The following is a 25,299-nucleotide window of genomic DNA, read 5'->3' as shown; positions in this document are numbered from 1 at the left end:
AGAAATAGTATTGGCAGCAATTGAGACGTTTATACCAATAAATTAACAAACGATGGAGCTGATCCTCCTTGGTACACAAAATGGGTTAGAACACTGTTGCAGAAACAATGAAACAAACATGCCAAATTTAAGCAAACACAAAATCCCCAAGATTGCCAATCTTTTATAGAATCTCGAAATTTAGTGTGGACTTCGATGCGAGATGCCTATAACAGTTTCCACAACGAAACTTTGTCTCGAAGCCTGACAGAAAATCCAAAGAGATTCTGGCCGTATGTGAAGTATGTTAGCGGAATAAACAATCAATGCCTTCTCTAAGCGATAGCAATGGAGATGCTATTGAAGGCAGTGCTGCCAAAGCAGAGTTACTAAACACAGCCTTCCAAAATGCCTTCACAAAAGAAGACGAAGTAAATACTCCAGACTTCGAATTGAGAACAGCTGCCAACACGAGTAATGTAGAAGTAAATATCCTCGGAGTAGTGAGGCAACTCAAATCACTTAATAAAAGCAAGTCTTCTGCTCCAGACTGTACACCAAATAGGTTCCTTGCCAAACATGCTGATGCATTAGCTCCATACTTAACAATCATATACAACCGTTCGCTCGACGAAAGATCCGTACCCAAAGACTGGAAAGTTGCACAGGTCACACCAATATTCAAGAAAGGTAGTAGGAGTAATCCATTAAATTACAGGCCAATATTATTAACGTCGATATGCAGCAGGGTTTTAGAACATATATTGTGCTCGAACATTATGAATTACCTTGAAGGAAATGGTCTATTGACACACAGTCAACATGGGTTTAGAAAACATCATTCCTCTGAAACACAACTAGCTCTTTATTCACATGAAGTGCTGAGTGCCATTGACAAGGGATTTCGTATTGGTTCCGTATTTCTGGATTTCCAGAAGGCTTTTGACACTGTACCACACAAGCGGCTCGTCGTGAAATTGCGTGCTTATGGAATATCGTCTCAGTTATGTGACTGGATTTGTGATTTCCTGTCAGAGAGGTCACAGTTCATAGTAATTGACGGAAAGTCATCGAGTAAAACAGAAGTGATTTCTGGCGTTCCCCAGCGTAGTGTTATAGGCCCTTTGCTGTTCCTTATCTATATAAACGATTCTGGAGACAATCTGAGCAACCATCTTCGGTTGTTTGCAGATGACGCTGTCGTTGATTGACTAATAAAGTCATCAGAAGTTCAGATCAAACTGCAAAACAATTTAGATAAGATATCGGAATGGTGTGAAAAGTGGCAGTTGACCCTAAATAATGAAAAGTGTGAGGTCACCCACATGAGTGCTAAAAGGAACTCGTCAAACTTCGGTTACACGATAAATCAGTCAAATCTAAAAGCCGTAAATTCAACTAAATACCTAGGTATTACAATTACAAACAACTTAAATTAGAAAGAACACATAGAAAATGTTGTGGGGAAGGCTAACCATAGACTGCGTTTTATTGGCAGGACACTTAGAAAATGAAACAGACCTACTAAGGAGACTGCCTACACTAGACTTGTCCATCCTTTTTTACAATACTGCTGCACGGTGTGGGATCCTTACCAGATAGGACTGATGGAGTACATCGAAAAAGTTCAAAGAAAGGCAGCACTTTTTGTATTATCGATATGGGAGAGAATGTCACAGAAATGATACAGGATTTGGGTTGGAAATCATTAAAAGAAAGGTGTTTTTCGTTGCAACGGAATCTTCTCACGAAATTCCAATCACCAACTTTCTCCTGCAAATGCAAAAATATTTTGTTGAAACTGACCTACATAGGGAGGAATGATCACCACGATAAAATAAGGGAAATCAGAGCTCGTATGGAAAGATATAGGTGTTCATTCTTTCCGCGAGCTATATGAGATTGGAATAATAGACAATTGTAATGGTGGTTCGATGAACCCTCTGTGATTCTGCAGAAGGGAGGTGATGAGTCTGGTTAGACCTAAATCTTTCGTCACATTGTAGACCTTGACTAGTAGTAGCTGGTGATTGACCATATCATACACCACTGATAAGTCAACAAATGCCACTCCTGTCACCTTCCGAGCTTCAAAGCCATCTTCCATAAACTGTGCGAGATTTAGCAGTTGCCCAGTACAGCTTTTACCTGGATGAAATCCAGATTGCTGATGTATAAGTGAGGGGTCAATTGCAGGTGATAGGCGGTTCAAAATCAGTCTTTCCAGTAATTTGTTAAGAGACAAAGTAGTGCAACTGGTCTAAAATTCTTTGGATCATTTCCTTCTTTGCCAGGTTTCAGCAAAGCAATCACTTGACTCTTTCGCTATATCTTTGGAATTTGGTTTCTGCTTACACGGTTATTGAGAAGTTGGAGAACCCATTTCCTTGTATTAAATAAGCTGAAGTGTTTGATTTGCTCGGTTCGTGTATCATCCAAGCCGGCTGATTTGCCATTTTTACTTTGTTTGAGAGCCTTCTGTAGTTCTTCCATGCTGAATGATGATGTAAGGTCATTACTCTCCTCTTGCTCTTTTCTTTGCAATTTCTGTTTTTGTAATTTGTGTGTTGGATTCCCATTCATCAGTAACTGATGTGCTATTTGATTGGCAGTGATATTATGATGTGTAATGGTAGTAGTCAGATCATTGTTTAGGCAGCTCAGAAGTCTCCAAGCTTTATGGCTGATCTTTTGAGATCCAAGTTTTCTATAGTTTTTATCCACTTATCCCTTTTTTCTCCCTTATAGAGGAAATAACCTTATTTCCTGCTTCCACAGTTGATTCACTGAAAGGGTTTTCTTCAAATAAGTAGCTATCTTTGAGCAGTCAAAGGGACTGTGTCTGTGATACAATATCCACAGGCAACGTCTATCTTCAGGAGTTCTAGGACGTCTGTCTTCAGGAGTTCTGGGAACCGGGGTGATGCAAAACCTTTTTTGATGTGTGAATATAACCACATTTTTACCCTTAGGCAAAGTCAGGACACTATTTTTTCCATCTTGAACCACAGTTATTCATTATCCAAGAGAAACAGGGGACACGTTTGTTTTAAGTTATGTTGTATTTAAACAAAATATTTCAGAATAATTAGTAATTGAATCTGTGGAATATACAGTTGAATAGGCTTTATGTTACAAGGATGTTTTGAATTTGACTGAAATTGATAAGCTACATAAAGTAATAAGTACAGCTGTGTATCATACAATGCAGCATCAAACATTTATGGAAGCATGTCCAACACAAACTGTTTCTGTACATAATTAGTATGCTAGTGTCATTAGCAACATTACATTAATGAATACACCTTCAGAGTGCTAGAAAAGTGACATGCAGTTTAAGAGTAGACGTACAATCATTATCAAATCTTTTGGAAATTCACATTGTATGTTTTCCCTAGTTAGGTTAGTTTTATTCCTGTGGTAAAGATTTACAGTTTGACCCTCTGCTTTCGATTTGCAAAAAATTGGCTCTATCCATGCAGGAGGGACGCAACTGATACTCTAACATTTTTGTTTCATAATCATAACTTTATGGTCTACTACAAAAATAGGTGGTTATTATACTGCAGGTGGCTTTTTAAAAAAAACTGTGAAACAAGGCTAAAAAACCATTTGGTTAATTTTAAAAAATATATCTTTTAAAAAACTGTGATGAGGAAAATGGATCTACAGTAAGAAGTAATTTACACATCTCCAGCTTCATAGATGGGTTTCACTACTTTTTATTTTAGCAGGCTATTTTCAGACTACTAAACGAAAATTTCAGTCCTTAAACAATGTAAAATGGGTGGTTAGTGAAATATGTACTGTTGTAGTCATAGCAAATACAATATTTCAAATATTGTGTTATGGAGACAGAAATGCTACCACTCTTGGAAATCTTCAAAGTAACCAGTTTAAAACCATTGTACCCATTTTCTTTCTAATTATGTTATCATTCTTTTGGATCTATTTTGTTCTTCCCAAAGCTGCCTATCATGTGAAATTTACTACTTGAATCAAGGGGATTACAAAGTAAAATTTAAAATATATTACACTGTATTACATTACCTTACATGCATTAGTTCATGTGGCATAACAGCAGAATATGAATGATAGATGAATATGTTGTAAATAGACAATAAACGTCTCTTTTTGTTGGTGTGGATTATATTGCATTTATCCTGTTTAAATATCAGCCAGCATTTGCAAACAACAGACTGCCTTGTCTGTTTGCTTATAGGCACTGAGAAACTGTTAAAAGCTATTCTCTAAAATATTGTCGATGAGAGGGGCAAAAATCTCAACAAATAAAACATTCCACTCACCTCTTCTGCTACTTTAGCCAATTGGGCAGCCATTGACTCCCCTGTTTGTTCAACCATTTTGTAGAAATAGCCCTCTGGGAATTGTAGCAGTACATGAGGATGTGCATATTCCTATAAAAAGCATGAAATATTATTTTTGTAATGAACATCAGCCAGTAAGAATATACACAAATCAATAAATAGAGTTATGTGATAACTTTGGCTACTGAGATTACAGAGTATTACAAAATAAACACAGAAACATCCAAAGAAAGATGTCAGAACCAACACATTCATTTACCATATTTTACAGGTATTAAAAAACAAAATAACAGGAGTCACTTTTTTCTGTGACCTGTCTAAGGTATTTGATATTGTGAATCACAATATTTTCCTAGATAACTGAGATATAATGGAATTGGTGGTATAGCCAACCAATGGATAATATCATATCTAACCAAATGCAGCACGTTGTATTTAATAATTCTATCAATGTAAATAGGCAAGACTCTTCTTACTAGGGGGAAATCACGTATAAGATTCCACAACACCCAATCTTAGGTCCACTGTTGTTTCTCATATGTTTAAATGACATTCCAACTAATATACAACAAGAAGAGTTACAGATGACACTAGCTATAGTCATAACATCAACAGAACTCTATCTCACCTCCCTTGCCCTTAATTCTTCACAAACAAACACAAATTTCTGGGCATAATTGTTGACAAACACCTGTCATGAAGAGACCATATAGACCATATTTGTAAGAAAACCAGTACAAAGTGTATCTAATGAATAAAAAGAATCTAAGCCTTCCTAGACCATAATAGTTTGAGACAAATATGCTTTGGAATGATACATTCACATCTTAAGCATGGTATTGAGATACAGGGTGGGGCACCAGCTATCTATACAGACAGGCTTTTCAGACTACTAAAAAAAGCAGCAAGAGCAGTAGTCAAGGTAAACAGGAGAGAGCCTTGTAGAGAAATCTTCAGAAAATATAAAATACTAACCACCTATGCTATATACATTGTGTAGGCAATAATGTTTGTGAAACAAAATCCAGAATATAATGTAACAAATAGTAATGTACATAGGTACAATACATGGGGAAAGAAAAATTTTCACAGAATTGCAAGTGAAAAAATGCTGCAGCCCATAGTCCACGTACAATAGGAACCATTTTTTATAAGAGACTTCCATCTGACCTCAAGACAGTTACTTTAAACACTTTAAAGAATAAATCTAAGCATTTATTAATGGAGAAAAGCTATAATTCAGTAGAAGATTTCAAGTTGTAATATCCCTTTGTAAAACAGTTTATATAAGTTTATTTTAGCAATACAAAAATTATAATTTCTGATCTCCACACATTATATCAAAGTAAGAACAAACATGGAAAATCCAGGATGGAATGTAACAATATTGTGAAAAGGGAAGTTGCCACTCACCATATAGCAGAGACGCTGAGTCACAGATAGGCACAACAAAAAGACTGTCACAAATACAGCTTTTGGCCATTAAGGCCTTCGTCAAAATTAGATGACAAAAGCACGCACATACACACTCACGGAAATGCAACTCACACATACATGACTGCAGTCTCAGGCAACAGCGTATATAGCATAAGTTTGTTTTTGCAACAAAAAAATGATAATTTCTGGCCTTCACTATTTATATCAATGTGTGCACTTACGCACATTAACTAAACCTTTGTATATGTGAACTAAAAGCTATGACATTGTCCAAAAACTGATTGTCTATGGACTGCAAACAAAGAAATAAAATAAATAAAAAAATATTGTAATCAATTCAAACACACATACAGCAACAGAAGCAATGATAAATAATGTTCCTAAGAAGTTTGTGGGTGATTTTCTGTAAATGGTCTCTCTCTCTCTCTCTGTTTCAAACACAATCTATTCAGTGTTCAGTGCTGTACATCAAGAGGTACTAACTAATGATAAATGTAACTGTTGACGAAGAAATAATAAGTAGGATGGGAACTTCAAAATTACTAAAAAAATTCGTTCTGCAGCTTCTAAAACAACTTAAAGTTATCTTTAGCAGAAAAAGGGATGCACAGTGCTGCCAGCAAAAATTTTGATCACTTATCCAGTGATATAAATTGTCTGAAGACAGCAAAATTAAAGTTAAAAACAAATAGAAAAAGTTTCTCCTAGATGACTCCTTCTGTTGAACGGAGTTTCTATTTTTGTAATAAATAGAAGGCAGGGGTAGGAATTAGTGAGTCCTGTCTGTATTATTTTTCTTTTAAAAAAGAGCTTGTAAATCATCAGCATGTAGCCAAATTTACATATGGATATCATCCTTTTCATAATAGTGTTAATTTGGTCAAACAATGGAAAATCCAGGATGGAATGTAACAATATTAGAGAAGGAAAGTTGCTACTCACCATATAACGGAGAGGCTGAGCTGCTACAGGCACAACAACAACAACAACAACAACAACAACAACACACACACACACACACACACACACACACACACACACACATACACACAAATGCAACTTGCACACACATCAGCAAAAAGCTATAATTGTGTGACTCTTTTTGTTGTGCCTATCACAACTCAGTATCTCCGCTATATGGTGAGTAGCAACTTTCGTTCTCTAATACTGTTAATTTGGTCACTTGGACCCACAGAAATTTAGGAGCAAAGATGTTTTCCATTAAAGTCAAATGTTTTGTGCTATTTAAAATGATTATCAACATCATTTGTGAAGAAATAAGGAAAATAAAATGTAAAACAACAATGGAAATACAATATTGCAGTGCCTATGTTGTTAAGAAGAATGATGCAATGTTCCTTTGGACAGTCATGCACGCACTGTGATGACTATGGTCCCTTATGAAGTATATTCACAGTTGCATATACGAATACCAATGAACTGTATAAGGGAATGATGACAATGAAAATTTGCGCCAGACTGGGATTCGAACCCAGATTTCCTGCTTTATGTGGGTGGTCGTGTTAGCTGCTTTGGCTACCTGAAAGAACAGACACAATGTATTCATATAAATAATAATGATAATTTGTTTACATCAGTGGTTAGTACAATAGTTTTCATTAGGTCATGAACCTTATGCTCCTTCTCCAACCCTTCCCCAACCCTCCAAAAAAGTGATGTGCAGAAATTACAGAAAAAATTGCACATGATGTGACTGTTCTGATAGGACAGGATAAGCCTGTGATGAGACGGGAGTAATATGTGCAGGATAGATGTTTCGGACAGCTCTTGCACCTGCGTCTTCCACAGGGTATGATCCATGTGACAAGAGGCTGCGAGTACCTGTGGCACAAGGATGGACTAGGACATTGTGTAAAGTGGGTGGGTGATGCTATAACACTGTGGGAGGGGTAGAAAGTATTGTGAGTAGGATGTTCCTAATATTTGGGCATGATGATAAGTAGCCAAAGCCCCGCAAAAGATATCCATCAGTCAGCCCCAGGAACCAGTTGCAGAGGAGAACTTCCGTCATCACTCAGTATCATCTTGGATTGCAACAACTGAACCATATTTAGTAGGTGATTCTACTATGAAGGGCAGTCAAATTAAAACTGAACACCCACCGAAATGGGACTATGGAATTGTCCCATTCAAAATCACACCACATGCATTAAGGCATTTATCCCAAATGGGAAATGAAATGGGCAATTTTTATTTTTTAGAAAACTCAGCTGGCCACTGTCAGCTGCCCAACAGCATCCACTCTAACTCTTCCTCATCCAACTGAGATGTGAAAATCAAGCAGTGAAAGATCCAAACTGTACAGTGTATGTTGCAGTGTTCCCCAAGCAAATCTGCTGAAGTGTAGCCTTTGTCTGTTTGGCAGTAGGGGGGGGGGGGGGGGGTGATACTGTGCAACAGAATGAGTCTATCTGATTGCATTCCAACAGCCTGAGGGCAAACAGCAAAGCCAACAGTAAAACATCTCACATCTCCACCACAAAATAAATCCAAAGCTGTTCACACAAGTTCCAGTAAGGCCATGATGACTTCTTTGACTTCAGAGCATCCTGCTTGTCTAGTTCCTCGAGGATGCAACCATAATCAATGTGTAGTGCTATGAAGACACTTCACAGAAACTGAGACATGCCATAAAGCCAAAGTGGCCAGGAATGCTGTGACACAGGGTCATCCTGTTGCACAATAGTGCACACCCCCCGCATTGCCAATCAGATGAAGACTATACATTGGCTATGTGGTGGGGAAACTCTGCAACATCTTTGTACAACCCGGATCTTTCACCATGTGCTTTTCAGGTCTTTGGTGACCTGAAGAAAGACATATATGGACATTGAATTCAGATAGATGAGGAAGTGCAAGAGTGAGTGCGGCTGTAGATCTGTCAGCAGCCAATTAAACATATCGTAATGCCTGGAAATGAGAAACATCCTACCCACAATCCTTCCTAAACTGCCCCTCCCACTGCTGGAGTCTTATTCCATCCTTCCTCAGATTCCCCACTTCCTCTTCCCTCTCGTTCACTCCAAATGACATAACCTCTCACTCCAGTTGTGTTGCAGTGCGTGAAATATATAGTCAGTTGGGGCATTGTAACTATACAGTTTCGTGTTTGTGTGTTTTGGATTAGATTAGATTTACTTTCATTCCAATTGATCTGTAGTGAATTTCAATTGATCCGTAGTGAGGAGGTCCTTCATGATGTAGAACATGTCAGAAACAATAATACATGACAATAATACATGACAAATATTTACAATTGAAACAAATAAGCTAATGTACCTTCCGCAGGTCCCAAGTAGAATGATCGTCATTTTTTTTAATGGACACTATATGAAAGAATCATTTTACAAACACTAATGCACTGAATTTAAAATAAAAAAAGTTTTTTATTTATATTTTATTTATTTATAAGGTCTGTACTCTACCTCTCAAGTAGGATTTCAAAATCTAGCAAAGACATATGGCTTATTTATGTGCCTGTCAATGATGTAGCAGCTCAACTATTCAGTGAGTTGTTACTTTTACTAATTAAAGTATGTATGAAACTAAGATATATTACCCAATCATTTCGTGTCAACAGACATTCTTGTCACACCTCAAGTAATTTATTAATACATGTATAGAAATACTGTGTCAATGAATAGTGGCAAAAGATGTTTTTAATAATACTACTGTTTATTGTGTATACTTACCACCATAGTCCCAGAATCCATAACGAGTACTTTATCAGAATCCATAATTGTGTTCAGTCTGTGAGCAATTGTTAGCACTGTACATGCCTTGAACTTTGTACGGATTGTGGTTTGAATGAGTCCATCAGTTCTGTGCAAACAAACAACACTGTAAAGCTAATGTGCTATGAAGTACATGTTACATACTCTAAAGTATTTATAAAAGTATCTATAAATGCATTTATGTTAAGGATATAATTAATTTTTTAAGCATTTTAGAACTTGATTTGTTTGTTTTAAAGACACATTAATGAAAAACCAAACAAACAGACACACTTTGAGCAGAGAAAATATATTGGCAAGTCAGCCAGTAAAGGCAAATATTGTTGTGCTGTTCAGTTTGACAGCACTGACACAACCTCACTGTTGTTTTTCTGCATCTGCTCTGTCACTTTAGTAATTAGATCTACTTGCAGTGATTTCAGTGCATTTTATTATAACTGTTGTCAGTATGCACCAAGAAAGAAATGAGGCGATTTTCAATATTCTGAAGGGACTGAAGTTGAAGAGATTATTTACAGAGTGCAGCTTTACCATTGTCCATTGTCACAGTGAACTAAAAATTGACAAGTGGATAAATTGCTTTAAAAGTAGTCATGTGTCTGTCTGCACTTAAGTGCATCAAGTGGGATATGCATAAAACACTTGATCAGATATTTACCAACAAACAAAGCTGTGAGTACAATATTGAAGAAACAGATACAGGCTTTTCTGACCATATGGCTTTAAAAATGATGATACGGAATGAGAACAATAAGAAATGCACAGTCACTGAAAAATATGTACAAAGAAGGCTTATTAATGCAAACAACATAAGGGTATTTAATAGTATGCTAAAAAGGGTGCAGTCCGGTGTAGAACAAACTGATGACATAGACAAGAAGTATGACAGTTTTCTCACTGATTATAAATATTGGTACAATGTGGTGTTCCTGTTAAAAAGAATTAAAGTCAGTGCGAAGACAAACACATGGGTAACCCAAGGGATTAAAAAATCAGCAATCACCTTTGGAAAACTAAGCAAACATGCTAAAATAAATACAACAATAAAACCATACTATAGGAAATATAGAAAGATCTATAGGAAAGTTTTACAGGCAGCAAAAAGGCTAAGCAATGATTCATACATTAACAAGGGTAGCAATAAATCAAAATCGATTTGGAAGGTTATAAACAATAGTGCAGGAAAATGTAAAACCAAGACCCATAATTTCAAAATTAAAAGTGAGGGTAAAGTAATAGAAGATGCTCAACAGATAGCCAATATATTCAAGGAACATTATGTGAACATAGCACTGAACCTAATTAAAAGTCTGTGCAATTCAAACAACAAAAACATAAAATGTGCTATCTTGTGAAAAGACTATGTTCATGTACCCAACAACAGAATGTGAAGTTAGAAATGCTATTAATAAACTAAAAAATAAAATGTCTTGTGGTATTGACAGAATTCCAGACAAGGTAATCAAACATAGTTATACCAGTAAAAATACTAACCTAACTGACATTATTACTACTTCTTTGACGACAGGGGTGTTCCCATCAAAACTAAAACTCTCCATAATAAAGCCACTTCAGAAAAAGGATAATACAGCTGACATAAATAATTATAGGCCAGTGTCATTCTTGTCAGATTCCTCTAAAGTAATTGAAAGAGTAATGTATGAAAGGTTAGCTGACTTCCTGAATAAAAATAAAATACTGACTAATGCTCAAAATGGGTTTAGAGAGAACAGATCCACAGAAACAGCAATCTTCCAATTCATGAAAATGGTCCTAAATGCCTTGGACAAGAATGAATTAAGCTGTGGGATATTCTTAGATTTATCTAAAGCTTTTGATCTAATCAGCCATGACTTATTGCTTATGAAACTAGAGTGCAAAGAGTATCTTCCAGATTTAAAAATAACAAGCTATGGAGTGCCCCAGGGTTCCGCGTTAGGCCCTCTGTTGTTCTCGGTGTATATAAACAATTTGCCAAACAATCTGACAGTTGCAGAAACAGTGATGTTCACTGATGACACTAGCATTTTTATAAGAGGATACACCGAGGATAATCTACAGCAGAGTATCTCTAGGACAATAAATGAGACAGGAAAATGGTTTAGTGATAATGCTTTTATCATAAATAAGGATAAAACGGTATTGAGGAATTTCAGTAATATGAAAAGTAAAGATAGAAAAGAGTAAAAGCTGAGTTAGGAAACTATGTTGTTACACAAGCTCCATACACAAAATTCCTAGGTATGTGGGTGGATGAGCAATTGACATGGGAAAAGCATCTAGAACTTTTCAGTAAAAGACTAAGTAAATGCTGCTATGTACTAAGAATGCCTTCGGAAATGTTGCAACACTGAATCATTGCTGTGTGCCTGTTATGCTTATATGGACAGTATGCTTAGATATGGTGTGATCTTCTGGGGAAATACAGGTATGGCAAAACAAACTTTCAAAATTAAAAGGGGTATTAGAATAATGAAAGGGGTTCCCCATAGAGTGTCATGAGGGAAATATTTAAAGAATTGAAAATAATGACTCTTCCTAGCTTATACATCTATGAATGTGTCTGCTTTCTGAAAATTCACCAGTAATTTTCAACATTAAATAATCAGGTTCATAACCATGAAACAAGGAATAGAGATGATTTTCACAGAGACACCAACAAAGGAGTGCTCTACCAAAGAAGTGTAAACCACCAGCCCAAAATACTTTTTAGTGCATTGCCTTCTACAATAAAGAAAATTAAAGAATTTCATAAATTCAAGGTAGATCTTAAACAATTTTTACTAATACATAGTTTTTATAACATTGAAGAATATCTCAATATGGCAAAGTAATATTATTTATATATACTGATATGAAGCATTTATATTTATTATCGAAGTTTTTATAACAAATTAAATATAAGAAATATATTGTAATTGACTACACCCATACAATGTCTATTGTTAATGGATGAGTAAAGAGATTGAACTGAATTGAATTGAATTAAGATATGGACAGAGATATTGGGGCGGTTGATGAAATACTTGTTATTATTGTTCCATTACAATTGATGATATTGCATATGAGTTGAACTTCAGCCATTGTTTGGCATTTGAAATTGTCCATGAATCTTGTTGTACTATATGAGTCAACATTTGCAATTGTCCATGAATCTTTGAACTAGCAAATAGTTTTTCTGTAGCTCTAATATCTGTATTTGATAGTTCCTGAATTTACAAGTATACAGCAGCCGGTACTGATGTGTGTGGATGCTTTGTTCAAAGTATTAGATAAAAACAGCAGCTGAGTAGTACAGGAGGATGACAACTACTGGTATTTTGCAAAGCAGCTGCTCTACTTATAAGGTATAAAGTGATCTAGAAGTAATTACCATAATTATTTTTGAGTAGATTAGCATCAGACATAATTTGTTGTTAGTGTATGATATGTCTTGTGGCCATTAATGTATGATATGTCTTGTTCCACATCCCTTCATGATGATATATACAGAACACAATATGTGCATGAATGAATTAATGAATGTAAATGTCAAAATCATATTTCAGAAAGAAGGCGAAGACTTTGTCAGACACATAGTAACCATAGATAGGAGATGACTCCACCACTACAAACTGCAGAATGCATGTCAGAGCATGGTGTGAAACATCCATCTCTACAAAAAAAGTTTGAAGCCAGGGTTATGCAGGAAGGTTAATGATTACAGTCTTTCGATATTTGAAATGTCCACTGCTGATTCATTGCACTCCTTAATGTGAAACAGGTTCACAGTGACAGCTACTATGAACTATTGCAATATCAGAAAGCCAAAATCAAAATGAAGAGTAGAGAGAAGCTTTTAAAACTTGAGATTTTGCTTCAGGATAACACACATCCTTATGCAGCTGGGACAACAAACCACTGTATTCAAAATCATCATTTTGAGCTGCCAGAGCACCTATTTCAACGCCCTGTCCTAGCTCCAAATGTTCTTAATCTTTTTGGTGCAATAAAGGAGCACCTGTAAGAATTCAAGTTTTAAGATGAGAAGGTTATGGAGGCAGTACAAAAATGGAGGTGCATGATAGTGCAAACCTTTTTCCTAGACAGCAATAGGAAGCTTCTCAAGAGAGGACCAAGTGCATTGAGACTGAGGATGATTATGTAGAATAATGATGTTACTTGTAATGTTTCCCCTATAAAAAGTTTCTTTTTTACAAACTGCCTTTTCTTTAGACTTACCCTCATAAGAACTGAGAACTAAATAAAAACGCATGCCAGAGCACTAATCCAGATCTGATGGTGACTGATGATAAATACCAGATCAATAATTCATATCATTTCATGTCAGTGTTTCTCCTTAATTCTTTATTGCTAACTTTCTTTTAGTAGATAACATATTATGAAAAAACAAATGAAAATTAGTATCTGACATCAATATGTAATTCAGATGCAAAAAAGAATGGCCATGCATACATGTCACAGGAAGTTTCTATCTCCCATATGTTAGTGTTGCTAACATCTCCCACTTATAAACTACATTTTTTTCTAAAGAGTCCAAATCACGTAAGATGTAATTGGTTTACTAGTACCTGTTTATTTATTTCTTGAGCAAAATATTTGGAGTACAATTAAGATGTGACACAACTAGAAATGAATACTTACATACACAATACAGACACAATGGAGACATGGAGATTGAAATTCTATGAAAATTTTTGAGAATGAGAGAAAACAAGTTTAGCAAAAATATTTTCCAATGCACTGTTGGGTAGAGAATGGCTACAAATAGGTATAAGAGTCAATGAGGCTACAGAAGAGATTGGTACTACATTGGAAATAATAGAAATGATTACATGAGCTGCATCAAAAACATCAACAGATTCCAGGAGCAAACACCTTGAAGAAGAATCAAAGTCTGTTAACTGAAGAGCAGGAGAAGATACAAGTGAAGGAATGAGGAAATTTTCAGAAGAGAGGAAAAGACTGGCATGAAAGGATTAAATTCCTCACAGTTCATAGTGGGCAATATTTTGGCTTATTATGCTTCATATTATTGCTACTGTGGTGTCACCGCCAGACACCACACTTTCTAGGTGGTAGCCTTTAAATCGGCCGCGGTCCGTTAGTATACGTTGGACCCGCGTGTCGCCACTGTCAGTGATTGCAGACCGAGCGCCGCCACACGGCAGGTCTAGAGAGACTTCCTAGCACTCGCCCCAGTTGTACAGCCAACTTTGCTAGCGATGGTTCACTGACAAATTACGCTCTCATTTGCCGAGATGATAGTTAGCATGGCCTTCAGCTACGTCATTTGCTACGACCTAGCAAGGCGCCATTATCATTTGCTATGTATCTTGTGATGCATGTACCGTCAGACCGATGTTCACCAATTATGGATTAAAGTTAAGTATTCCAGAAGCTACGTACTTTTTTTACTAGACTCAACTCCTTTAACTGTTCCAGACCTCACGCCAGCCTGCGTGAGCTTAAACGCGTGCCTTTCGGCTACCTCACAGTGGCTTGGCTGTCTTGCCAAGTCACAACAGCTACAATAGATGCTAAAGACTTTGTTCCTATTGTGTGTTGATATTTCTTAATATTACATACAGTATAATTGTATAATGACACAGCATACATTCATTAAAATACTGATAACTACAAGACAACTGGCGAGAGAAAAAAAAAAGTGAAAAATGTCAGTGTAACACATTGGGGAAAATCCTGGACTGGTTTCCAAGTTACTAGTCATCATGAATATATATTTTGTGTGTGTGTGTGTGTGTGTGTGTGTTTGTGTGTGTGTTTTTCCAACCAACTATCCTCTAGTTAAACGAAATCATTGTTAGGACTTTTAAATCATATACATTAGTAAATTTTCACCTTCAAGTTGAAGTAAAGTATATAACTGGTTCCAAAAATAAAGTACCTGATGCTTTCTCAAGATTACCATGTGGGTAGGTCAGGGATTATTTGAAACTGAAGATGAAAAGGAATTTAAGCTAAAGGGGTAAAGGGTGAGAAAAACCACTAAAGTTATTTATAATAATATCATAAAGAACCGAAACCATGAGAACAAGTGAAATTTGGTAAAAAAAGAAGGGGGAAGGCAAAGTAGATAAATTTCGCTAAGTTCACATAGGTATGCTTTTCAGAAGCACTTATGTAGATTCCGACTGCTGAAATCCATGTTGGCCAGAGCAGTCTATTGGAAAACATACATTATGCACTTGAAAGTTATGGTAATTTTGGCGCCCAAGAGTTTCTACAGAAATTACGGGAGAATGCCTATTTTTACAGTATGGTAAAGCACATAAGGAAGCAAATTTCAACTTGGGATAGATGCAATAGTGCAAAAATGAGTGACCAAACTTGTCTGAGACAAATGCAAAATATAATAGCAGAGAAACATAAGAGTCTTATTGCTGTTTATCTTTGTGGTCCACTCCCAATTTCAAGAGCAGATACAGTTTCCCCTTAGTGATGACACATAGTTTTCCAAGTCTGTTAAACTTTACCCTGTAAGGAAACCTACCAGTCATGCTATAATGTGAAGGATAGAGGATAAATACATTACACAATCAGGGAAACTTCAGTCTATCCTCTTTTTTTCTTTTTATAATGGCCCACAGTTTATTTCTAAAATGTGGAAATTATTCATTAGAAGAACAGGGATAAAACATACTCAAATTTCGACATACAATCCATCCAGTAGCCCAGCAGCAAGATATGCGAGGGAATTAGGGAAGGCTGTATTGAGGCTACTGTAGTTGGGAACACCCATCTTGTATTGAACATGTTGCAAAATTTGAAGGTGTGATAAAAAGTCTGCTATATTCTTCTACAGGTTTCTCTCCGTATAAAACAATGTTTGACAGGAGTCCAGAAAATATTGCGAATGAGGTTATTGAACTCCCTGCTTGTAAACCAATCTCTCGTCAAGAAAGGGAGCAAAAAAAGGTGAGGCTAGAAAGAAGGCATCAACTTGTCCACATACAATTTGGCAAGCATCTAGCCTGCAAATTAAGACAAAATGTTCTCTTATGCAAAGAGCTCATTGCACATTATAGAATACACAAAAAGAGAAACAATTTACCCAAGGACATCATGGACAGCTTCAATGTGAAGTCACAATTCATAAACTTGCCAGTAGATGAAACTTCTCACTTCCTACAAGAGCAAATCCTGCCAGATATATGTGACTTCACTGAGTTATGTTTGTCTTAAACATATGTCAAATGGGAACAAATGTGCCTTGAGCAGACAGACAGCATAGCAATGGGGTCTCCCCATCCCGATTAGTAACCAACATATTTGTAGATGTCTTCAAAGCAACAGCATTTTGTTCTGCTCCCTTATGCCCACAATACTGGTTCTGGAATGTGGACAATATGGTCTCATGGTGAAATGGAGCTACACAAGTTTTACAAATGTTTGAACAAAATGTGCAGGAAGATACAGTTCATGCTTGAGGTAGTGAAGAATGGTGTACTTCCATTCCTAGACATGGAAGTGTGGAGGACAATGGGGGGCACACAAGAACACAATAGTATATAGGAAGCCTACACCCATAGCCAGGTATTTGCATGCCGAATCCCACTACCAAACAATGTAAAACAACTCTGTTATCCATTCTTTGGGTACCTGCACATGGCACCTAAGTGATGCTCACAACATAACATGAGCTCAAAAGGCTGTGTAACACATTCTTACCAATGGTTGCAACCATTAGTGGCAATGGCAGTGGACAAAAGAAAGTGAGATAAGCAAGAAATGAGCAAACTGCACCCAGCACCATGCTTACCATATGCAAAAAATGTCACTGACCAGATTAGAAAATACCTTCGCCAGATTGGTGTCCAGCCTGTCTTCTAGAGCAACTGCAAAATCCGGGGTGTGCTACGCTCACCAAGGACAGGGTAGGTGCTTTACAAAAATGGCTCAAATGGCTCCAAGCACTATGGGACTTAACATCTGAGGTCATCAGTTCCCTACAACTTAGAACTACTTAAACCTAACTAACCTAAGGACATCACACACATCCATGCCCGAGGCAAGATTTGAACCTGCAACCGTAGCAGCAGCGCGGTTTCGGACTGAAGTGCCTAGAACCGCTCGGCCACAGTAACCGGCAGGTGGCTTTACACACTGTAGGTGTGTACAAAGTGGAGTGTCAGAGTGGAGAAGCATAATGCTGTGTGACTGGCGGGCCACATATGGGAACATAAGCACTACACTCATCTTGGCCGACGCAACAAATCCACACTGCAGTGGCCAAGCACCAGCAAGACTGTAGCTAGGAAATAAAATTTAACATAACCTGCATACTTGCCAAGAATATGAGTTTGGTAAAAGGCAAGATCAGAGAAGCCATCAAAATACTTAAACACCCAACCAACATGAATAGAACGGATTGCTTCAGACTTGCTCCACTCTTGCTGCCAGCTTTCAGGGTCCAATGGGCCAAACCAGCAACACGAGATATGTGCGCTACTGGTGAGTTACTGCCAGTAACTGCCACAGTGAAGCTTGCATCCAGCAGGAGGAAAACAGGAGCCCACACCTCATTTGATGATTGCCACAAGTCATGAGACACAATGCAGGAAGCAGTAAATGACAGCAGATCCCCTCCATCATAGTGACCTATTACTATGACACCTTTCCCTTTAAGAGACCAATTATAACAATGATCTTTTAAAACTGTGATGTAATTCCATGTTCGGTGAATAGTAAAGACAAAATATAATTGATTCTACACCACTAAAACACGCCAGTAGACCCAGAAATGGCCAACATAACTGTGGCTGGCTGGAGTGTTGGTTTCTCCAGCAATTTTTTTTTTTTTTTTTTTTTTTAATTACGATGTGGTACCACACTCAAAAAACTTTTATGTCAACTGACTCTAGCCACAGAAGCCTTTGCAATAATACAATGGTAAAAGTTATACTGATAAAGAGGGAGATTTAGTAGTAGCAAAAATACATGAGAGACAAAATTAATTACTTCATACTGAAGAAATTTTTTCATATCTACACTGGACCTTTTGAAGTTGTCAAAAAAATCCTCACCCAAATGGATGTATGCTAGTCTACTCCAGATCTAGGAAGCTGTTTGGTCTGAGGAATATAACAGCTTTAAAACATTATGTAGAAAAGGCCTATTTTTTCCACTGGTATTTGATGTCTATTATATGGAAAAATGAAATTTTGACAAACACATGATCTCAGTGGGCACACACTCTTTGAATTTCATGTGCCTTGCAATGTTCATTATTCAAGGAATTTCATTTCACAGCACAGTTATGCAGTCAAGGAAAAAAGTTCCTGGTTTTCCTGTTTAAAAATTTCCTCTTTTTCAGGTGAAAATACACTGCACCTCTGATGAAGGTGCACTTTTTCCACATTGACAATATACTTTCCTTTAAAGGTGTAAAACCTGTCAGTCCTTTGAATGATGACAGTTTTATGCACTGGACTGGCATAAAACTTCGTGGCACTGTAGGAAATGAAACACAGCAAGAAACAACATGTTTTGGAAAGATTGTTGATGTGCAGCAACATTTACACTGTGTGTTTTCACATTGTTGTTGTTGTTGTGGTCTTCAGTCCTGAGACTGGTTTGATGCAGCTCTTCATGTCACTCTATCCTGTGCAAGCTTCTTCATCTCCCAGTACCTACTGCAGCCTACATCCTTCTGAATCTGCTTAGTGTATTCATCTCTTGGTCTCCCTCTACGATTTTTACCCTCCACGCTGCCCTCCAATACTAAATTTGTGATCCCTTGATGCCTCAGAACATGTCCTACCAACTGATACCTTCTTCTAGTCAAGTTGTGCCACAAACTCCTCTTCTCCCCAATTCTATTCAATACCTCCTCATTAGTTATGTGATCTTCCCATCTAATCTTCACCATTCTTCTGTAGCACCCCATTTCAAAAGCTTCTATTCTCTTCTTGTCTAAACTATTTATCGTCCATGTTTCACTTCCATACATGGCTACACTCCATATAAATACTTTCAGAAACGACTTCCTGACACTTAAATCTATAATCGATGTTAACAAATTTCTCTTCTTCAGAAACGCTTTCCTTGCCATTGCCAGTCTACATTTTATATCCTCTCTACTTCGACCATCATCAGTTATTTTGCTCCCCAAATAGTAAGACTCCTTTACTATTTTAAGTGTCTCATTTCCTAATCTAATTCCCTCAGCATCACCCGACTTAATTCTACTACATTCCATTATCCTCGTTTTGCTTTTGTTGATGTTCATCTTATATCCTCCTTTCAAGACGCTATCCATTCCGTTCAACTGCTCTTCCAAGTCCTTTGCTGTCTCTGACAGAATTACAATGTCATCGGCAAACCTCGAAGTTATTATTTCTTCTCCATGGATTTTAATACCTACTCCGAACTTTTCTTTCATTTCCTTTACTGCTTGCTCAATATACAGATTGAATAGCATCGGGGAGAGGCTACAACCATGTCTCACTCCCTTCCCAACCAATGCTTCCCTTTCATGTCCCTCGACTGTTATAACTGCCATCTGCTTACTGTACAAATTGTAAATAGCCTTTCGCTCCCTGTATTTTACCCCTGCCACCTTCAAAATTTGAAAGAGAGTATTCCAGTCAACATTGTCAAAAGCTTTCTCTAAGTCTACAAATGCTAGAAACGTAGGTTTGCCTTTCCTTAATCTTTCTTCTAAGATAAGTCGTAGGGTCAGTATTGCCTCATGTGTTTCAACATTTCTATCGAATCCAAACTGATCTTCCCCGAGGTCGACTTCTACCAGTTTTTCCATTTGTCTGTAAATAATGCGCGTTAGTATTTTGCAGCTGTGACTAATTAAACTGATAGTTTGGTAATTTTCACATCTGTCAACACCTGCTTTCTTTGGGATTGGAATTATTATATTCTTCTTGAAGTCTGAGGGAATTTCGCCTGTCTCATACACCTTGCTCACCATATGGTGGAGTTTTGGCTCTCCCAAGGCTGTCAGTAGTTCTAATGGAATGTTGTCTACTCCCGGGGCCTTGTTTCGACTTAGGTCTATCAGTGCTCTGTCAAACTCTTCACACAATATCATATCTCCATTTCATCTTCATCTAGCTCCTCTTCCATTTTCATAATATTGTCCTCAAGAACATTGCTCCTGTATAGACCCTCTATATACTCCTTCCACCATTCTGCTTTCCCTTCTTTGCTTAGAACTGGGTTTCCATCTGAGCTCTTGATATTCATGCAAGTGGTTGTCTTTTCTCCAAAGGTCTCTTTAATTTTCCTGCAGGCAGTATCTATCTCACCCCTCATGAGATAAACCTCTACATCCTTACATTTGTCCTCTAGCCATCCCTGCTTAGCCATTTTGCACTTCCTGTTGATCTCATTTTTGAGACGTTTGTATTCCTTTTTGCCTGCTCCACTTGCTGCATTTTTGTATTTTCACATTTTTGTATTTTCTCCTTTCATCAATTAAATTCAGTATCTCTTCTGTTACCCAAGGATTTCTACTAGCCCTCGTCTTTTTACCTACTTGATCCTCTGCTGCCTTCACTATTTCATTCCTCAAAGCTACCCATTCTTCTTCTACTGTATTTCTTTCCCCCATTCCTGTCAATTGTTCCCTTATGCTCTCCCTGAAACTCTGTACAACCTCCGGTTCTTTCAGTTTATCCAGGTCACATCTCCTTAAATCCTCACCTTTTTGCAGTTTCTTCAGTTTTAATCTACAGTTCATAACCAATAGATTGTGGTCAGAGTCCACATCTGCCGCTGGAAATGTCTTACAATTTAAAATCTGGTTCCTAAATCTCTGTCTTACCATTATATAATCTATCTGAAACCTTTTAGTATCTCCAGGGTTCTTCTATGTATACAATCTTCTTTCATGATTCTTGAACCAAGTGTTAGCTATGATTAAGTTATGCTCTGTGCAAAATTCTACCAGGCGGCTTCCTCTTTCATTTCTTAGCCCCAACCCATATTCACCTACTACGTTTCCTTCTTTTCCTTTTCCTACTGTCGAATTCCAGTCACCCATGACTATTAAATTTTCATCACACTTCACTACCTGAATAATTTCTTTTGTCTCATCATACATTTCTTCAATTTCTTCATCATCTGCAGAGCTCATTGACATATAAACTTGTACTACTGTAGTAGGCGTATGCTTCGTGTCTGTCTTGGCCACAATAATGCATTCACTATGCTGTTTGTAGTAGCTAACCCGCACTCCTCTTTTTTTACTCATTATTAAATCTACTCCTGCATTACCCCTATTGGGTTTTGTATTTATAACCCTGTATTCACCTGACCAAAAGTCTTGTTCCTCCTGCCACTGAACATCACTAATTCCCACTATATCTAACTTTAACCTATCCATTTCCCTTTTTAAATTTTCTAACCTACCTGCCTGATTAAGGGATCTGACATTCGACGCTCCGATCCGTAGAACGCCAGTTTTCTTTCTCCTGGTTGCGATGTCCTCTCATGTAGTCCCTACCTGGAGATCCGAATGGGGGACTATTTTACCTCCGGAATTTTACCCAAGAGGACGCTATCATCATTTAATCATACAGTAAAGCTGCATGCCCTCGGGAAAAATTATAGCTGTAGTTTCCCCTTGTTTTCAGCCGTTCGCAGTACCAAAACAGCAAGACCGTTTTGGTTAGTGTAACAAGGCCAGATCAGTCAATCATCCAGACTGTTGCCCCTGCAACTACTGAAAAGGCTGCTGCCCCTCTTCGGGAACCACACGTTTGTCTGGCCTCTCAACAGATACCCCTCTGTTGTGGTTGGACCTACGGTACGGCTATCTGTATCATTGAGGCACACAAGCCTCCCCACCAACGGCAAGGTCCATGGTTCATGGGGGGGGTTTCACATTACAAAACAATAAACAGGAATTCCACCAAAAATAGAACAGTAGCTTCCGAAGCACTGAAATGGAGACTGCAATGCACTTCTCTCAGCCAATCATAGCTCATGTCATGTGATCTTGGCAGCCAATGATAGCAGATATTCATAGCGTAGGACACATTTTGTAGTCTGCCAATAGCAATATCAGTGTTAAGTAGCATGAACGCACAAATAGAAAAAGTTAATCATTTAAATTAACATATATACAGCATAGCTGCAGGAAAAGCTTACCTATCCCATGTAATATTGGTTGTTAAAATTTTTTTGCTGCTCCCCCCCCCACCCCCACCCCCCTCTCCCCACTCCTCCTCCCTGAGAGTGTGATTACGCTGGGTCCTAAGAAAACAGCTAAAATTGCAGCAACTGAATACTTCTGACAAGCCCAATGAATAAATTTCAGTGCTGTGGGTTACCTGGCTGAATACATGTTCTGTCGAGCACTTCAACTTTTCCACAGAAAAGCCAATTACCTGTGCTATTGCTCAAGAACTCACTTCACACTTTTTTTGTAGGGTAATTGTATTTTTGCCATCATTACTGCATAATTTGTAATCTGTGAAAGAACTAAAATACATACAAAAAAGTAACCTTGAAACTTGGTGTTTTTAGGGCACATTACCCTTTAAGATATAGCAAACACAAACATGCCTCTAAAATATATAACGGGATAAATGGCTGGTCTTCTGGGCTCAAAATTTTTTGAGTGGCTGGTCGTCCGTGTTAAGTTTTGAATGAGACTCTAATGCTCTATGATTTAAGAAAATCATCTCACATTCTCATGTATAATATAATTCATCTTGTGTAAAAGGAAATTTACTTTGAAAGTAATGCTTCTCAAACCATCATCCACAATAATTTCCTACAATCTGTCAGATATATAACCAGTTCATCGAAAAAGGCCCATGAGAAAGATGCATCAAAATCTGTTTGTTGTTACCAAGTACTGCATGCTCTTTGACACATTTTGCTGTCAGCAAATGTTTGTTTGTGCACTGTTTTTTGCCGTTGTAAAAGATGCATTTTCTTTGCAACCATAGTTTTATTTTGGTGTTATTCCTTCATTTATGGTTTCTGTTCTTACCAGTCAAAATTACAAAAAATTAACTGAAGACTTAACAAATGAAAAATACCCAAAAGTCTAAACAATTCCTGGGTTTCTCTTGGATTTCTCCTGGATGAAAAAACTCCCAGATTTTCCCACATTTCCCAGTTGACTCAGGGTGTATGGTCTCTGTTCCAGCATTTCTTATTTTTGTTTTTGTGCATGTGTGCTTTCAGTGATGGGGAGACTACATTTTTAAATAAGAAGATGGGGCAATCTGGGTTATGTTGCTGAGAAAACATTTACTGTGATAGGACAAAACAGCATGTTTGGACAATTAATTCATACAGAAAAGGACTGCTGAAACCATGGAAGCAAGCATGAAGAGGATGAAGAAGGACTTCCATAACCAGAAAGGATCAAGATTCCAAGAGCAGGACAAACCGATAAAGCTGAGGAAAGGTTAGATCTTGTCATTCAAGAGAAACCTCAGGAACACCACTTGCACAGGCCCAAATCTTTTAATATTTCTTTACCAATTTAAATGCTTTGATATGATTATTTTAATGCTTCGATGCTGATATGTGTAATTATTTACACACTTGGAAATATAGACTCTTGAAGAAATTTAAACATTGTAAACATTGTGACAAAAATGGTTGCATTCTAAAACAATGAAATTCTAACTTACATGTGTAGAAAGTTGATAGAATCCATCTGTCATGGAATACATATGGAATTTTAGGCGTGTGTTGTAACATTTTAGGTTGGGTATTGGTTTTTTCAATAAAGAATCTGGTCAGGTATCAAACACTATCTGTTACTGTGAATCGGATTCTTTACTAACATTTTCCACACTCAGTTGGTGGAATATGAAATATAGAACTTACATAATGAACTAAAGAAAATTATCTTTGACATCCATACTTACAGCATCATAATTTCCTGTTTGTACTTCAATAGATAGCAAAAAAGCCAAGGTAACAACTACATTTAGTCTTATAATTGTCACAACATTTGTAAGAGGCTGAAAGGCCATCTGAATTGTTACAGAATATTTATGAGACACAGTTTAGTATAATATCCTACAAATCTGAAAACTGCTTATGTACAGAAAGTGATTACCTTTTGAGTATTTATAGCTTAGCAGAAAGCATAGAAGACGAAGTATTTGCAAAGCACTTTGAATCGTAAAACTTGCTGTACTGAGTTCTTATTAAAATATATCATGTTTTAATTGCACTGTAACACTAAAGCTACAAAATTATTGATGTCTGAATTCTATCAGAATTTTTGTACTTTTAAAATAACACACAACACCTGAAAGTCACTTTCTGAGAAAAGCAATGTTTAAAACATTAATTTGTGTGGTACATTTCAAAACAATTACTGGTTTATGTACTACAAGCACAGAAAATATAAATTGTATGTTTCTGAAATAAACTGCTTTCAGCTGTATATGACCTTAACAGGAATATGACTGGTTTGTGTTTTCAAAACACATCCTCAGGTTTACATATGTCACCAAAACATTTAAGTCCTGATATGGAAAGGAGGGGTCTCAACCTAGGACCTTTGCACTTTTAGTAGTACTGGGCAAACAGAGCAGGCATTTGAAGAACACTTGCATGAACACCTGCAGCAACCCCCATTTACTACACCCAAACAAGTCGTAAGGTGCAGAGCACTGTTTGTCCAAAAATATGGGCACCAGGATTTTATAAATGGATCAAAATATTATGACCAACTGATAATCTATGACTGTGGCTATAGTCTCAGCATGAATTGGTACCACCTCAGTAGGATTAAAGAAAAAGATGAAGTATTCAGCAAACACAACAAGCTAAGCTGTTGATAG

General features: G+C 37.2%; 1 protein-coding gene across 2 annotated transcripts in view; it reads right to left on the bottom strand.

Moving 5' to 3' along the window:
- Positions 1 to 25,299, bottom strand: part of LOC126235662 (probable multidrug resistance-associated protein lethal(2)03659) — a 338,456-nt gene that overhangs the window by 10,067 nt on the left and 303,090 nt on the right. For both annotated transcript variants that reach the window (XM_049944383.1, XM_049944382.1), the window contains exons 23-24: positions 9,458 to 9,587; positions 4,287 to 4,397 (exon numbers count right to left, since the gene is read on the bottom strand). In XM_049944383.1, the coding sequence (XP_049800340.1) occupies positions 4,287 to 4,397; positions 9,458 to 9,587 (241 nt within the window). The remainder of the gene's footprint in view (positions 1 to 4,286; positions 4,398 to 9,457; positions 9,588 to 25,299) is intronic.

Source organism: Schistocerca nitens, chromosome 2 (genome assembly GCF_023898315.1).
Source record: "Schistocerca nitens isolate TAMUIC-IGC-003100 chromosome 2, iqSchNite1.1, whole genome shotgun sequence".
NCBI classification, from domain to species: Eukaryota; Metazoa; Arthropoda; class Insecta; order Orthoptera; family Acrididae; genus Schistocerca; species Schistocerca nitens.
This window is presented reverse-complemented; position numbering and strand designations above follow the sequence as displayed.